Source organism: Nicotiana tabacum, chromosome 22 (genome assembly GCF_000715075.1).
Source record: "Nicotiana tabacum cultivar K326 chromosome 22, ASM71507v2, whole genome shotgun sequence".
Lineage (NCBI taxonomy): Eukaryota > Viridiplantae > Streptophyta > Magnoliopsida > Solanales > Solanaceae > Nicotiana > Nicotiana tabacum.
Window position 1 is genome coordinate 4,613,542 of NC_134101.1, and position 17,159 is coordinate 4,630,700.

General features: G+C 35.9%; 2 protein-coding genes and 1 pseudogene across 2 annotated transcripts; 2 read left to right on the top strand and 1 right to left on the bottom strand.

The window, feature by feature from the left end:
• The first annotated feature begins 690 nt into the window (after window positions 1-690).
• Window positions 691-8,150, top strand: LOC107767977 (pre-mRNA-splicing factor SLU7). The gene is made up of 10 exons (XM_075244865.1): window positions 691-889; window positions 1,927-2,090; window positions 2,186-2,298; window positions 2,692-3,105; window positions 3,304-3,439; window positions 3,528-3,827; window positions 5,437-5,653; window positions 7,065-7,168; window positions 7,514-7,582; window positions 7,665-8,150. Exons 1-10 carry the CDS (start codon window positions 874-876, stop codon window positions 7,740-7,742), a joined length of 1,611 nt encoding a protein of 536 aa, XP_075100966.1. The 5' UTR covers window positions 691-873; the 3' UTR covers window positions 7,743-8,150.
• A 1,512-nt stretch (window positions 8,151-9,662) lies between these two features.
• Window positions 9,663-15,352, top strand: LOC107824701 (uncharacterized). Its single transcript, XM_016651502.2, has 3 exons — window positions 9,663-9,792; window positions 9,861-9,986; window positions 14,816-15,352. Exons 1-3 carry the CDS (start codon window positions 9,746-9,748, stop codon window positions 15,138-15,140), a joined length of 498 nt encoding a protein of 165 aa, XP_016506988.1. The 5' UTR covers window positions 9,663-9,745; the 3' UTR covers window positions 15,141-15,352.
• On the bottom strand, window positions 11,374-12,693 carry LOC142176357 (uncharacterized; annotated as a pseudogene).
• Window positions 15,353-17,159: the final 1,807 nt, after the last annotated feature.

Here is a 17,159-nt window from a genome sequence, read left to right on the forward strand (position 1 = left end):
CTATTCTTAGAAGCTCATGATTTGTACTACCAGTTCTTGGGGAAATGTATTAGATTCAGATATTTCTTTACTTAATTGCTTTATTAATTATTATTGGAATTGGTTAGTGGTTAATTGGCTTACCTAGCGAGTTGTGTTAGGTGTCATCACGACTAGTCGGATTTTGGGTCTTGACTCCTCTCTTTCCTACCAAAATACTCGTTGAATAATGAAGCAGGAGTTGCTGAATAGATTTTGACATCATCAGTGTTGGCATAGATAAAAATTCTCTACTTTAGGAACAAATTTAAGACAAAGAAGGGGACCAACTTATTGGTTGATTGTACGCTACAGGCCGATGATTTTGCCGAGGTGAATGACTGGTGGCAGACATAGTGAGGGAGGAAGAGAAGAGAAGAAGCATGGCGGGAGGGAGGGGGCGCACTTTGGACGGTTGTTAGATTGAGGGGGAGAGAAAGGGGGATTTAATTCTATATTAATGGGATTTTAACTATTTGATTAATTGAAATCAAATATAGACATTTATTAGAATAGGCTATAAATGTAAAAAAAAACCTGCTAGTTTTAAAATAAATTGAAAATCGTGTTATTTATGCTAATAGTTACTTTAAAAAGACCTACAATGTAAAAAACCTCCCAAGCGGGGCTTGATAGTATCTTGATAGCCCAAACACAGGCCCAATAAAAGTTGTTGTGGTTTTCTCAATAATTTCTGGGTCCAATAAAACAAACCCGAGGCTTTCTACCCTTAAAGTGATAAAATCCGAAAACTGGAAAACTAATCAAACAATCAGGCATTGCTTGAATCTTTCTAGGGTTTGGTGTTCGATCCTCTCTGATTTCTCATAGGAATTTGCATCTACAGAACTAATCATGGCTACTGCTTCAGGTACGTCGTATTTTCTTTGTTGCGATGTGCTAATATTTGCTTGCAAGTACAAAATTTTAGGTCATAATTTCCTGAACTGTCTTAAAATTTAATTGTATTGGAATGATGCGGGTTCCAATAGAGCTGATGGATATAATGGATTTTTGAAGAAAGAACAAAACAAAGATATAGCGGACTTATATGTTTGGTATTTAGGGGTAGCTAACTTTTGCTGTTTTAAGTTTTTGTAGGTTTTAATTTCCTAATTTATCTTAAAATTTAATTAATATAGGAATAATGGGGGCCTAAAAAGAGTTGAATGGATATGGTGGATTTTTGGAGAAAGAAAAAAAAAGAATGAAGATATAGTGGATGTATATGTTTGGGATTGAGGCCAGAGGCATAGCCATGATTTGAAGCTTATAGGTTCGGGATTCAAGCCCTATTAAGTTATTGGGTCCGAAATTGATAATTTGTACTTATTAGATGGATTTCTTAAGACAAATACAAAGTTTGAATCATAGTTAGTGGTTCGGCCGAACGTGTATTTTCAAGGCTAGCTCCGCCCCTGTTTGAGGCATAGTTATTGTTGTAGTTGTTGCTGTATTTTGCTAACATCCGAATTAATTTGTATTTAGTTGGAATAATAGATTTATTAGGGCTTCAGTTGCAATTGATGTTAAGGAGCTGTTTTGAGAAGTTTTGGGAAAAGTTTTTGAAACGATATTTTGGAGAAAAAGTTTATTCAAACTTCAAATGAAAAATGTGTTCAATAGCTTTTTTTGAAGATTTGTGAGTGTTTGTTAGTGGAAGAAGAGTTTTTCAATGAGAAATAGAGTTTCTGAAAAAGATGTCCTACAAACAAATTAACACATATTTTTCAGAATGTTTTTCTAGAACTTCAAAAGAAACTTTTCAGAAACAAACCCCACTTAAAGTTTGATACTTTAATTGGATCAAGTTCATGCTGCCTAAAGTTGTTTTCATAAAAGGGTGGTTGCTTCCTTATCAAAATCTTACATTTATCTGATGCAATTATGATTTTGTAAAAAATGCAGTGGCTTTCAAGTCTAGAGAGGACCATAGGAAACAGTTGGAATTGGAAGAGGCGCGAAAGGCTGGTCTTGCACCGGCAGAAGTGGATGAGGATGGAAAAGAAATCAATCCTCACATTCCTCAGTATATGTCTTCAGCTCCTTGGTATCTCAATGCAGAGAGACCTGTATGTGTTTTCTCATTGTTTATAGCTTTAGTCAGTGTAGCATTTCTTGATTGTCTAGGCACGTTTTTGACATTCACTTGTTGTGCCACTTGAAGAGTTTGAAACATCAAAGGAAATGGAAATCCGACCCCAATTACACGAAATCATGGTATGACAGAGGTGCGAAAATATATCAGGCAGAAAAGTATAGAAAGGGTGCATGCGAAAAGTAAGTAAACCATTCCCTTTCTTCTTGGACGTTCCAGATGTACCAAATGGAATTGCATTCTTTCTGCTGTCCTTCATTGATGTAGAAATCATATCTCTTGCCGATAAATGGTCAAAAAGAACTTCAATCAAAAGGGATTCCTCTGATCTGGAAATTTGAATCTTATTGTTTGGCACTATATGGCTAGCTAAACTTACTTCAGTTCTTGGTCTGTTCTTTTTACTTGGGAAAGCTTCTGTTTCCAATTCTATAAATAGAAAAGACACAATTTTTTTGGATTCCGGAAATGACCAATCTTTAGTAATCTTTTGTGATTGTTCATCAACATCGAAATAGTATTGCTCAATATGCTATGTTTTAACTGATTCCCTGAATATAATGTGCTTGGCACAGCTGTGGGGCAATGACCCACGATGCTAAGTCATGCATGGATAGGCCCCGCAAATTAGGAGCAAAATGGACGGGAAAGAATATTGCTCCTGATGAGAAGGTAGAACAGTTTGAGCTGGATTATGATGGTAAAAGGGACCGTTGGAATGGTTATGATGCTGCTTCCTATGCCCATATCATTGAACGATATGAAGCAAGGGATGAAGCAAGAAAGAAATATCTGAAAGATCAACAGCTAAAAAAGTTGGAGGAGAAAAATAACAAAGAGGATGAAGAAAGAGGCGATAGCGAAGATGAAGATTTTGAAGATGCTTTGAAGGTAGATGAAGCCAAGGTTGATGAAAGCAAGCAGATGGATTTTGCAAAAGTTGAGAAGCGTGTACGAACCACTGGTGGTGGAAGCACAGGGACTGTTAGGTCTGTCTTTCTTAATATCTTTTCATCTTTGATACCTTCCTGCCCATTTACTTTTGGGGTCCATGGGGTTTTATGGCTGGGCGGGGTAGCCATGTGGGGTTAACTGAATGGCTGACTTGTACTATGTAGAAAGCACATAGTACACATATAGGCCTGAGTGTTTCTTTATCAAGATACTGATGCATCTGCATTGTCCAGGAATCTACGTATCCGGGAAGATACAGCAAAATATCTTCTTAATCTTGATGTCAATTCTGCACATTATGATCCCAAGACCCGGTCCATGCGTGAAGACCCTCTTCCTGATATGGATCCAAATGAAAAATTTTATGCTGTAAGTGCACTTCTGGTCCTCCAAATAGTACTGATTTTCATGGTTATGTTTTTTTTACTCAGTCGTCCTTTTTTGTTTCCTCTTATAGGGAGATAACCAAAATAGAGTTAGTGGTCAAGCATTGGAGTTCAAACAGCTAAATATTCACGCTTGGGAAGCTTTTGATAAGGGTCATGATGTGCATATGCAAGCAGCTCCATCCCAAGCAGAACTGCTTTACAAAAATTACAAGGTTAACAAGGAGAAACTGAAGTCACAAACAAAGGAGGATATCATGGAAAAGTATGGTAATGCTGCTAGTGAAGAAATACTCCCAAGAGAACTACTGTTGGGTCAGAGTGAGAGAGAAGTTGAATATGATTGTGCTGGTAGGATTGTGAAGGGCCAGGTAATTCTTTCATCACAAGCTGCATATTAATGCATGAGTTACTTCGCAATTTTTGCCTCTCTACCTTCACTAGATAGGGGTAAGGTCTGCGTACACATTACCCACCCTAGACCCCACACGTGGAAATATACGGGGTATGTTGTTGTTGTTGTTGGGGATGAATTACATACCATAATGGTATATATTAAATAGTTATATTTATCTTAACCTTCTTCCATATGTAGACTAGCTAAGTAGAAGCTTGATGCACGAGTCATGCCCAATGCTTGAATGTGTACATTTATGTTTGCCATATGTGACAAGCCATGCACAATTATTTATACCATCTCGCCCCCTTAAAGATCAAGAATATAGTTACTTCAAGATATTGACATAGAATGATCAGATGCTTTTAGAGCCTTTCCAACTATGATGGGCTTTTATGGTATTTTCTGGTCATACCAGCTAAAGGTTAACATTTGAGCATGGCAAATCTTTTAATTTATGTTTTCCTATCTACTCGAAAAATTTGATTTCGACTCCAAAGTTACATGGATAACTGTCTTAGTTTATAGTTTACAATATTTAGTCAATACAGTTGAGCTGTATATTTTAATGCTCGTTATGGGCTCATGTATTGCAGCTAGAATAAGAGAGGAAGAGAGTCAAATAATTAAATAACGTTTCTCTTTGTCAGTCACCTGACAAAGATAGAAGCAGAATGTTCCGTGGTGTTTCTTTAAGCTGTACTTCACAGCTCATAACTGGCAAAGCTGTAATGAACAGCTTGTGTGCTGGTTGGATTGCATTCATTTGGGTTCATTCTCCTTCCTTCCATTGTTAATTTACTTCTGCAAGTGAAATAGGATTCAAGAAACTGTTTAATTTTCATTATCCTCTTGCTTTGGGGGTTTCTGGGAACCGCATCAGTATCCAATCTCTGCAGGGTTTAGGTTCCCTTCACCTTTAAGTTCCAGCAATATAATAACATTATCATTATTTCCTACTTCAAATATCGAGAACAGAATAATCGAAGTGATCATCCTCACCTTCCATCGTATCCAGCAATCCAGTCTTAATTGTACGGCCTTGTTTACCTCAATCAGAGGAATTTCTACATCTTTTTATGAAGAATGCAGCTATTTCCATTCTTATCCTACCCAAGTTCATCCAAACTGAAACAACTTGTTATATTAAGATCCTCCAGAAAACCAGAAATATTACTTATTGAACTCTTTTAAAAACTACTTATCTAAAACTGAACGTATACATATACCTCAAAGAACTATTATCTGCCTTTCTAATGTGGTATTCAAGACTATAGAGAGCTATCCTCTTTTAAATTAACATCATTAGGGCAGCGGCAACTGAGGCAATTCTCAGATACTGTCTCCAATTCCTACTCTCTTTTGAGGAATGTCCACACCACTGAAGTTTTCAGACTAGTCAGTGGGATGCGAAGAAACATTTACTCCATCTTCTGAGGAAATAGGGTGGAATTAGAAATATCATTTAAGAGTAGCCTGGCTGAATTAGAAATATCATTTAAGAGTGGATAATGTCTGTTTATTTGTTTGTTTTGGCATAGTTTTTGAGTAGCTTGGCTGAATTTGTGAGTTGCTTGTTGTAGGAGATGGCTCTCCCTAGGAGCAAATATGAAGAGGATGTTTACATCAATAACCACACCACGGTTTGGGGTTCATGGTGGAAGGATCACCAGTGGGGTTACAGGTGCTGCAAACAAACGATCAGAAACAGCTATTGCACAGGTGCTGCCGGAATTGAAGCAGCTGAAGCTTCTGCTGATCTTATGAAGGCCAATATTGCTCGCAAAGAGTCGGCTGAAGGTTAGTGTTGTCCATTGAAGGGTTTAAGTTGGAGTTAGAAATCCGACGTATTAGTGATATCTGCTTATTTTCTGATTGATACACTATTGATAAGTTCTGGGATTTCTTTTGGTCAAGATTCTGAGAATTTTATTGTTCACAACTGAAAATTAAGTACTAAATTGTTGAAGGAATTTGTCCTTTGATTAAATCAATTAGTTTAACTTTCTCTTCTAACAGTGCTATTATTATTTTTTGTTCTATCGTTGCTACTATAAATATAGTCACCAACTGTTTAATCTCCTCGATTTTCATGCTAAAAAAACTGAATGTATAATGGGATAGAGGAAGTAGTGGCTTTGTTTTTATACTGAAGGAAATAAAAAAGCTTTTTGATACTAATGTGAGTGAAATATATTCAAGATAAGGTCAGTGTATGTCTTAAGACTCTTTCTTTTTGCTCTTCCTTTTTGTATGTGTTTTAATCAATGGAAGAAAGTTGTCTCGAAAGACCTACAATTTCTTGGAATTAATGCAGACGAAAGGACACAATGGAAGAAAAAGATTTATATATGCTATACCCATTAGTTGGGAATATCTTTTGATCATGTTAATATGTTTTACTTTAGGTCCTATGCTTTCTTGGAGTCTTTTAGCACTATTAGAGATTCTTATGCCAGTAGGAAATATAGAGAACTTCTAGTACTTTTTATTTTTATGATTGCATTAGGGTAGGCTGTCTTAATCACCCCCTTGGGGTGCGGCCCTTCCCCGGACCTTGCGTGAACGTGTTATGCCTTGTGCGGGCTTCCCTTTTTTTATTTTTTATGATGTTGGGTTGAGATGAATTTAACTGGGAAACATTGTTAGTGAGATCCACATAGCCAACCCTCACTTGTTTGGGATTGAGACGTTGTATTATATGTGTTTGAAATATATGCTCAGGATTAGATGTTAAGACTATAATTACAGAGCAGTTGTATTTCGTACTTCCTCTAGATTGCTGACATTTCCTCTTTTTTATTTTCCTCTCCTTGAACTTTGGTCAAGAACTTGGTTATACCTGAATTAGCAACCTTGTACAGTTTTTCTTGGGTCAATGTAACAGTAGACCTTGACATAAGTCGAAGGAGTTATTTTTCTTCCCTTTGTTCAACCATCTTCTTTATTCGGTATGTGATATATTTACAAGCTACTGGGAGTGAATTGTGTGTATGACGACACAATTGTCTGTGAACTGTCTGATTTCCACGTCTTAGTTTTTCTAAGATTCAAATCTGTAAGCCAGTATATTTTCCCACTGGCATGAACCCCATGTTTGCAAATGGGATCTTTTTTAGCCTGTTACTTTGTATGGATACTTCTGCACAGTGTAGCTATCTGTCTTAATTTTAATATTTATCATCTTGTCATCAATATGTGATTAATCTAGATACACATGCGCCGGTTGAGGAGAGGAGGCTTGCTACTTGGGGTACTGAAGTACCTGACGATTTGGTTTTGGACGAGCAAAAGCTGGCTGAAGCACTTAAAAAGGTATCCCCTTTAGCCTGTTCTGTGTACCTTCGATGCCACTCTTGCACTGTCATTATGATGAATTCATTCATTTGGCTCTTTTATTTTTGGAAACAAAATGTAATTTGCTGTGTTTGGGGGCGGGTCAATAGTTCACGTGCGCAAAGAATGATATCAGGAGGGGGGGGGGGGGTCACCGGGAGACACAGAGAGAGGAGCTCTTTCTGAGTCAGACGGATAGGGGTTGGGCAGATACAATAGCCTGACTGGATCCATCTGCAGTAATACGGATTCTCAGTTGGCTCTAACTCACTAAATCTGGATGCTCTAATATGATCTAAAATTTTGGATTTCTTCTCTGAGCAGGAGGATGAAAAGAGAAGAGAAGAAAGAGATGAAAGGAAAAGGAAATATAATGTGAAGTACAATGATGAGGTACATCTAAATCTTCAATTTTTAGCTTTCGACTCTCTTCTGTATCTTTACTTTTTGGTTCTTACCACATTTGTCTTTGTAGGTTACACCGGAAGAAATGGAAGCCTATAGGATGAAAAAGGTCCTCCATGATGATCCAATGAAGGACTTCCTGCACTGAGTTATGAATGTGGCGGAACCTTTCCAAGTCGCAGAAGTGGAAAGTCCTTGTTGCTCTGGCTGCAGTGCGTCTGTTTAGGTAGCAGTTGCCATCACATGCATGTAGGTGAATTGTACCAGGGGAATGAGAGATTACTTTCGAGTCCTGTTCGTCGTCCTTTCTGTGATTTGGTATTTGTTGCAGTGTTTGTTTAAGGTGAAATACTCCTCCCAGGAACCACCCAATAAAAAGTTACAGAGAAGAAACTCTTTGGATCATCGACGCTCCGAATGCCTGTATATATATGTGCTACTTTAAACCCTCTTCTCCGTTATTGCAATTAAATTGGGGTCGAGAGTTGTGTACGTCCTGATCTCTTGTTTATACATACGCAGTAGGCTTTTAATGAATCGTGGTTTTCAGACTTTATATTTTAGTTGTCTTTATCTCCTTTTTATAGCACAAAAATTGTTGTGGAGCTTAGCGGTGGGCCTGGCTGATTTCTGGTCTTCATTGTGCTATTAATGTGCTTTCTCTTTATCCCTCTCCCTTCAAAAATTGCCTCCTTGCATCTAACGAGCTCATCTAAGATATAATTATTATTGTTGTTTTACTTTCCATTTCAATTTTATATAATATTCTTTCCTTTTTAGTTTGCACAAAAATGACTGGCACCTTTTTATACTCGGAATTTTTCTAAGATCATCTTTCTTATTTACTTTTAATGACACTCCAATAGAAATGATCAAAACATGTTTCAAACTAAAGAACTCCAAGGGTATATAGCCTATGAGTCACATGTCATCTTTTTTCTTCAAAAGCTTAATATTTAATCCTACACCGATATATATATTTAAAAAAACAGAGTATTTTCTAGGTAACTTCTATTGTGTAAATGTTCAGCAAATAAAATTCAAACTTAATAAGACTAATAGCCTGTTTAGGCTACAACCAATGCTAGAGTATAGACTATGATAAGATATTGAATTATCAAGATAGCATCAATGGCGATTAGGCGGTTAAGTGTGATTTGCTTGATAAGGGAAGGAAGAAACGTTCCTAGAAGTCCTATTAACGCAAAACAAGTAGATTTTTACGTTTTTAAATTACTAGAAGCTCTTAACTACTTAACTATGCTATAGCCTCTAAAGGCTTTACTTGAATAAAAGAGGCCACATATTCAAAAAAATAAAAAAATAAGAATAAAAGAGGCCAAGCTTCTAAAACAAATTGGGAAACAGAGCTGGAGCACTATGAGATTAATAGCATGTTTGGCCAAACTTCTAAAATCCGTTTAATTTGAGAAGCGTTTTTCAAAAAAGTACTTTTAGTGAGAAGTAGTTTGTGTTTGATTAATTAATTTGAAAAATACTTTTGAGTAACAATTAGTATTTAACCAAGTTTTTAAAAAAATAATTTTGGAGAGAAACTACTTTATTTTGTTTCTCTAAAATTACTTACGATTCTACTTAAAAATATTTTTTCCTTCAAAAAGTTTGACCAAACACCTTAATATCGGCAAAAAAGTACTTTTAACTAAAAAAAACACCTTTGACCAAACATGCTATAAGATAGGGTAGGGAAAATGATATTGTATAGTAACTTTTAAAATAATAACCAAAAAAATATTTTATATATATAAAAATGTAAATTTTTTTGTATATATATACAAAAATTATATAAATTTTATATACTTTTTCGAGTATCAAATATAAAGAGTTTTGACGCGAACTAAAAGTAATAATACCCTAAATTACACATAGGCACAACGGTCACCTGAAAAGAGAAGAGATTCGAAGTTGAAACAGGAAGATATAAAGCCACGTGGGACTGCCATTTGCTAGACAGTAGACACAAACACCTTGCATCACATGACCCATGATATAATATCTGTCCCAAGTAGATAGTACAAATAAAGTAAAAAAGAAGAAGGGAGGGGGGGGTTAGATTTGCAAACTGACAATAGTGAAAGCGATAGTTTCAATAAAGAAGATATAATTTCAAAATTTGCAGCAGTTTCGAGGATGACCAAGAAGGAAATGAGTTTTTCAGATCCAACCATTGTACACAAGTAGGTGCTTATAATTAGTTTCAGGTAAAATTTGCTGAAAAGAAAATGGCTAATTTTCTTATGTTCAGAAATCGGTTGGCTCTTTCACTGCTATTAGTCACTTACTATTGCTACTTGGGAGATTTGACTGTATCTGCTCAACAGTTCAGACCTGGATTTGTATACACCAGAAACAGAGGGAGATGCACTCCTCAGTAAGACTCTTCTCTTCACTTTCTACTAATTTTCTCTCTTTTATTTTCCAAAAAAAAAAAAAAAAATCTCAGTTGGGATTTTGGAACAACAAGCCCATTATATTCCCACGAGTGTGGGGTCAGGGAGTATAGTGCGGACGTAGACCTTACGCTTACCTAGTGGGGTGGGTGAGTTAAATTTATCCTATCTAATTATTAGACTAAATGAGCTTAAAATGGAGTGACAAAATTCTTGGTCGACCTCAATTAGTAGAAAATTGAGGCGTGATTGTTGTTAGTTAGGCTGACAACAATTTTATCCTATTGTGTATATATATAAGCTCTTGGTAAAACTTACCTATATCCTGTGTTGAGTGGCGAAGCTAGAAAATATTTCAAGGGTGTTCAAACTTGAACAAGAAAAATAAAAATTGTGGAGAGTGAAGCTCGAACCCGCGACCATGAGGCCCTCTTGACCACCCTTTGCCACTGAGCTATGATTCTTTATTGTTTTAAGGGTGTTCAATATGTATTATATGTATGTAAATCCAAAATTTTACCTATATACACAGTGTTAATTTTCCGGCATTTTCCGACGAAGCCTTGCTACACTGTGGCTTCGCCCCTGCCGGTGTTTATCCCGAATTATACAAATGTACCATGATAAGGCATAATTTAAAGTGAGAGTAGTGCAGTATTAGCTATTTATGGTTTACTAATAAGAGTCTAGGTGAGTAGATAAAAATAAAGGAAATATTCTATTGTTAGCGCCTTTTTTTTTTAAGGCTAGCGGAAATTCTAAACACCGCAAATTGAATTTTAGTGCAAAGGTTAATAAGACCCCCTTAGTTAGATACAATTTGGGGAGGTTAATAATAACCCTGTAATAAAACCTCCGCAAATAGACTATTTTTTTGTAGTGAAAGGCAGAGCCAAAATTTTAACCTTACATGTGGGATTGTAATTCTTTTAAGTTAGTGCATTCTTTAGGCCATCTTCAACCATTGCTTCCATTTTCTCCACCAAAATGGAGTAAAGTTACTTCAACAATCACTCCATTTTTTACATCAAAAAAGAATATTTTATTTTATTTTCTTCTCTCTCTTCAATATTATATTATTATATTTTATTTAAATTTTATTTTCTTATTTCTATTAAAGAAATTTTTTCTTTTTTACATATAATTTATATTTCTTTCTTATATAACCATTTAAAATAAAATTATTTTATACCATAAATTTTTAAATAATATAATTTGTAAACAAATATTATATATTATACATATAAATGGATAATTCAAATAAAATTGAAATCATTGAGATACAAGATAATTCAATACATATAACATGTAGTTTAAAATTTAGTTTAAATACTACTTAAATATTCAACTTTCACCTCTAGTATGCTCTCATAAATGATCTATTAATGCATTACGAAGTGCAAAATGAGTATCTTTGTCCTTAATTCTTTTGTGTCGAGCTAAAAATTATTCAAATCAGTGATTTTCATCTACTACCATTTCTACTGTCGAAGGTGGACATTTCCAATCATCTTGAATTGGTGCATTAAGATTACGCTCATCCTCGATTATCATATTGTGCAGTATAATACATGTAGTTATTATATCATGTAGCACTTCTTTTCTCCAAAAACGTGATGGTTCCACAACAATTGCAAAACGAGCTTGCAAAACTCCGAATGCACGTTCAACATCTTTTCGACATGATTCATGTTTCCTCGCAAAATATTCCTTTTGTGGCGAACGTGGGTCACGAATAGTTTGCACAAGGGTTGACCATTTTGGATATATATCGTCAGCTAAATAATAATCCATATCATATTCTTTTCCTTGAATAACATAATGGGCGGGAGGAGCAATACCTGCAGCAAGATCGAAAAACAAATGTGATGACTCTAAAAATTAATGTCATTATTGGTGTCGGGCATACCAAAATATGCATGCCATATCCAAAGGTTATAATCAGCTACAACTTCACAAATTATTGATGGGATCCACTACGACCTGCATATTGTCCAGCCCATGCTGTTGGACAATTTTTCCATCTCCAATGCATGCAATCTAAACTGCCTAGCATTCCTGGAAAACCATGTTGTTCACTGATGTACAGAAACCTTGCAACATCGTTAGTTGTTGGTGATCTCAATTACTGCTCGCCAAAAACCTCTACGATAGCTCGGCAAAATCTCTTCATACTTTCAAATGCAGTCGACTCTTCAATTTTCACATATTCGTCAGTGGCATCCTGTTGGCACACCGTATGCCAACATTCTAAACACGACTGTAATTTTTTGTAGAGTAGATAATCCAAATCTACCCACCTCATCAACGCGTTGTTCGAAGTACATATCATGACCTTTAATTGCATCAACAATTCGAAGGAACAAATTCCGGGACATCCGATATCTACGACGAAATTGTCCCTCATTAAAGCGGGGATTATCTGAAAAATAATCGAGAAATAAATTATTATCAACACTTTCACGATCTCGATTGATTACCAAATGACCTGGAACGAAGCCAACTCTGTAGGATCATTATTTTGATTTTCTTCCAAACACTGCAACACATAATTGTTCATCTAATTTACTTGCATGCACAATTGCATCTCAGCTTCATTATCAAAAATTAAAGGTGACGATGATGATGATGAGTAATTTGAATCATCATTATTATTAGATGAACCTCCCCGATAGAAATTCATTTTCAGAAGACGACAACAATAATATTTAATTTATTTAGAAATGAATTGGATGGAAGAATATGATTTTCCTAAATGGTGTTCATTTTTATCAAGTGAAATTTTTTTCTAAAGATAAAATAGGAATAAGGATGAAATCTACCGGACGGTTGAGATTAGGACGAAATCCACTCCACGGCTGAGATCAAGATAAAATCTATCCTATTCTCATTTACTAAATTATTGTGTCTGCTGAGTTGTCTACACATTGAATAGTGTGCAGAGATTTCTTTTCTAAAGATAAAATAAGAATAAGGATGAAATCCATCAGACGGTTGAGATTATGACGAAATCCACTTGATGGCTGGGATCAAAATAAAATCCCCATGCACAATTGTATCCCAGCTTCATTATCGGAAATTAAAGGTGATGATGATGATGATGAGTAATTTGAATCATCATTATTATTAGATGAACCTCCCCTATAGAAATTAATTTTCAGAAGACGACAACAATAATATTTAATTTATTTAGAAATGAATTGGATGAAAGAGTATGATTTTCCTAAATGGTGTTCATTTTTATCGAGTGGAAATTTTTTCTAAAGATAAAATAGGAATAAGAATGAAATCTACCGGACGGTTGAGATTAAGACGAAATCCACTCGTCGGCTGAGATAAAGATAAAATCTATCATATTCTCATCTACTAAATTATTGTGTCTGCTGAGTGTCTACAGATTGAATAGTGTGTAGAGATTTTTTTTTCTAAAGATAAAATAAGAATAAGGATGAAATCCATCGGACGGTTGAGTGACGGCTGGGGTCAAAATAAAATCCATCTTATTCTCATCTACTAAATTATTGTGTCTGCTGAGTTGTCTAATGTGTAGAGATATTTTTTCTAAAGATAAAATAGGAATAAAGATGAAATCATCGGACGATTGAGATTAGGACGAAATCCACTTGACGGCTGAGATCAAAATAAAATCTATCATTTTCTCATATACTAAATTATTGTGTCTGATGAGTTGTCTACACATTGAATAATGTGTAGAGATATTTTTTCTAAAGATAAAATAGGAATACGGATGAAATCCATTGGACAGTTGAGATTAGGACGAAATCCACTCGACGGTTGAGATCAAAATAAAATCTATCATATTCTCATCTACTAAATTATTGTGTCTGCTGAGTTGTCTACACATTGAATAATGTGTAGAGATAATTTTTTCTGAAGATAAAATAAGAATATGGATGAAATCCATCGGACAATTGAGATTAGGATGAAATCCACTCGACGGTCGAGATCAAAATGCACGAAAATTAACTTACAATTTTACATAAAAATAATAAATGCACGAAAATCAATTTATCAAAATTATATGCCAAAGTTAAGATGTAAAATTAATATTATAAAGATATTACATAAACATATTTAGGTATATATAAAGAGATAAATTAAAAGAGTTAAATAATAAAAAAAATAAAGTAATAGAGAATAGTAATGGAGGAGATGAATAGCGTCACTCCAAATTTGGAGTGACTGTATTCATCCCCATTTTGCAGCCAAAAATGCAGCAGTGTTGGAGTCCAATTACTCCGAAAATCACCTGCATTATAGCAAATGCAGTTGGCGTTGGAGAAGCCCTTATTAATAGTTTATACATATTCATTCAATGGATTTCATAAGACAAATATATGATTTGAACAAAAGTACCAGATTCCGCCCGAACCCGCATCCCACACTCCGGCTCCGCCCCTGGGGTGTCATGTATCCGTTGGGCCTATGTAGACATTGGGTACAAGTAAGTTTAAACATTGGATACAAGTAAGTTTTCCTAAATTTGGCGTAACTGGTAAAGTTGCTGCCATGTGACCGAGAGGTCACGGGTTCGAGCCATGGAAACAGTCTCTTGCAGAAATATTCAAGGTAAGGTCGCGTACAATAGACCCTTGTAGTCTTGCCCTTCCTCGGACTCCGCGTATAGTGAAAGCTTAGTGCATCGAGCTGCCCTTTGTTAAACCCCTGTTTCACTTGAGGTTGGAGGATTTTTTCATGGAGCCGTAGTAAAGGCTATGAAAAAGCTGCATCTTTTCCAAAATAATCCACCAACTAATAAAGCTGTTACTAATTTGCTGCTGTTGCGCAGGTATTGGAGCAGCAGGAGAGAGTCATGGCCGAAGATGGTGCCGCAAATGTCAACAGTATCAAAAGTATTCGGATCGAGGGCATACGAGCGATACAGGTACGATCTTACACTCCTAGAAGCTGCGGGAAGAAACGATGATAGAGACAATATATTTGCAAGATTAGTGAAGCAATCGACTGCAGCATTGTTGAATTCATATGCTAGAAAGAACTATCCATATAGCGCTTGGGAAGTAAAGACTATGCTCATTCAAGCTTTGGTTTCTGAAAAGTCTGCTACTGTTTTGGCTCAACGGTTATCTGAAGCTAATGAAGCCTGCAATTAATGGAGTAGCTTCTGTTTGATTGTTTTTAAGTGACTGTTAATGTGGTTAATCTTTTGTTAGCTTTTGCTTTTGGTGTGAGTTGTGTGGCTTTCACTGTTCATACTAAATGTTATTACTGCGTACCAATTATAGACCTAATTAAAGGAGATAGGAAACGCTTTGTTGGGGGCACAGCAGTATACTTAATACCGTGTAAAAATGGTTCATCTTCATTATCTAAGTTAAATTATGCTGTCCCAACAAGAGGATGTGTATTGCTCTTTGTGAGAATTGCTTGTATGTCGGGTCAATTTTTCCAGATATAAGATTGAAAGCTTTAAACAATTCATACCTGCAAACAGAAAATGCAGATTGCAGAGTTCAAACTGTTATTCCCGCCAATATTGCTGTATTTGTAAATAATAATTCTGCAAAATATAAGTTAACGTTATGAACAATAATAAATTCGAGCCCACTGAATTCACAGTGTTTCCTTAAGGAATTTAATCCCCTCCTATTACCCAAGGTAATGGATTATTTCCTCCCAGGATAGAACGAATAATACACTGGTGTAGCGGTACTTCAAACCCCAGTGTTTCAGCGAACACAAAGTTCGGTAGCAAATCACACTTACAGTTGCTTTGTTTGAAGTTAAAAACAATGCAGAACGAAGGAGTACATACTCAGAAAATCGTGAAGGAGTGCAATGTATAGCCAATTTGTTGAGCGAATTGTATGTTGTGTGTTGAGTGTCTTTCTTCAACATCTGCTGCACATATATATAGCAGCAAAATGTTGAAGAAGACCAAACGTCCACCCTCCATGGTGGAGCAAGCATTACATGTTTGTGGAGCAAGCACTTCATGTTTGTGGAGCAAGCACTTCATGGTGGGAAGAGCATTAGGCGGCTGCCAAATGGTCAATACACGGATTGAAAAATATCCGTTACAAATGCGGATAATCTTACGTTAATATTTACTATTAACAAATAAATTTGGTCCAAAAAATTAATCAATCAATCATTTGACCAAATCCAAATCCGAAGCCGAAGCCGAAGCCGATATTGCCGTAGCCGTAGCCGAGCGAGCGACGACGACGACGGCGCGAGGCTTGCTTTCTTCTTAACTCTTTAAGAGCTACAAGAAGAGCAATTATATATATACCCACCAAAAATGTCTTCCTCTTCCAATATGGGACAATGTCTCATTGTCAAGAGGGGAAAACTTAAAATTTTACTCAAAATTTCATTTTCCCTCTATTTCCCATTCACCCTCATTTTAAGAATATTTCATCTTAAAAACAAAAACTTCAACAATCCCCCACATGAATGGGGAATGGCTATATCACAGAAGTATGCATGGAAAAACTGTGTGATTCACAAGTAAGGATTAATCGCATCTGGATAAGTAGGTTTCCCTTTGAACTTTCCGTAGTAAACTTATGTCGGATATACTCGGTCAATCGGTAGATTTGATATCTTTGAACCGTCGATCTTTGGTGTATACCTAGACAACCATAAGTCACACAATCAACCCTTAACTGTCTTTGGTTCTCATTGTTGTGTTCGTTTCAGCCATGAATACCGCCTGGTTTCATAAGTGCGTAGAGAACTGGCCTTACAAAGTTCTCCTTGAAGCGGCTAAAACTTCACACTTACATAGGTGATTCCTAAACGTATCATCCTGTAGATACACTATTTGATATACCCCGTATCAAATTTAGAAATCATTAAAAAGCCTTAATGCTTTATCCTTGGTACTGAACATTGTCTCATCATGAGAACGGACTAAAATTTTATTTGACAATGTTGAACCGTCATTAATGACTTTGTTTGATCTCCTTGAACCTAGATCTTGGGATCTCCAGTCTTCTAGGTAGAGTTACCGCCACAATGACTTGTTCTCGGCCATAGCCCCATTCCCCTTGATGATTTCTCAACTACCTCTCTAGTTAGTCCTTTTGTAAGTGGATCCGACACATTATCACTTGACTTTACATAGTCAATCGTGATAATTCCTCTAGAGAGTAATTGCCTAACGG

Bases quoted from the DNA above. Each gene is read 5' to 3' on its own strand.
- LOC107767977 (XM_075244865.1), top strand. The intron at 3,106-3,303 runs GTCTGTCTTTCT...TGCATTGTCCAG, and splicing joins GGAAGCACAGGGACTGTTAG to GAATCTACGTATCCGGGAAG. The intron at 7,169-7,513 runs GTATCCCCTTTA...TTCTCTGAGCAG, and splicing joins TGGCTGAAGCACTTAAAAAG to GAGGATGAAAAGAGAAGAGA.
- LOC107824701 (XM_016651502.2), top strand. From the start codon at position 9,746: ATGACCAAGAAGGAAATGAGTTTTTCAGATCCAACCATTGTACACAA. The intron at 9,793-9,860 runs GTAGGTGCTTAT...TCTTATGTTCAG, and splicing joins GATCCAACCATTGTACACAA to AAATCGGTTGGCTCTTTCAC. The intron at 9,987-14,815 runs GTAAGACTCTTC...GCTGTTGCGCAG, and splicing joins AGAGGGAGATGCACTCCTCA to GTATTGGAGCAGCAGGAGAG.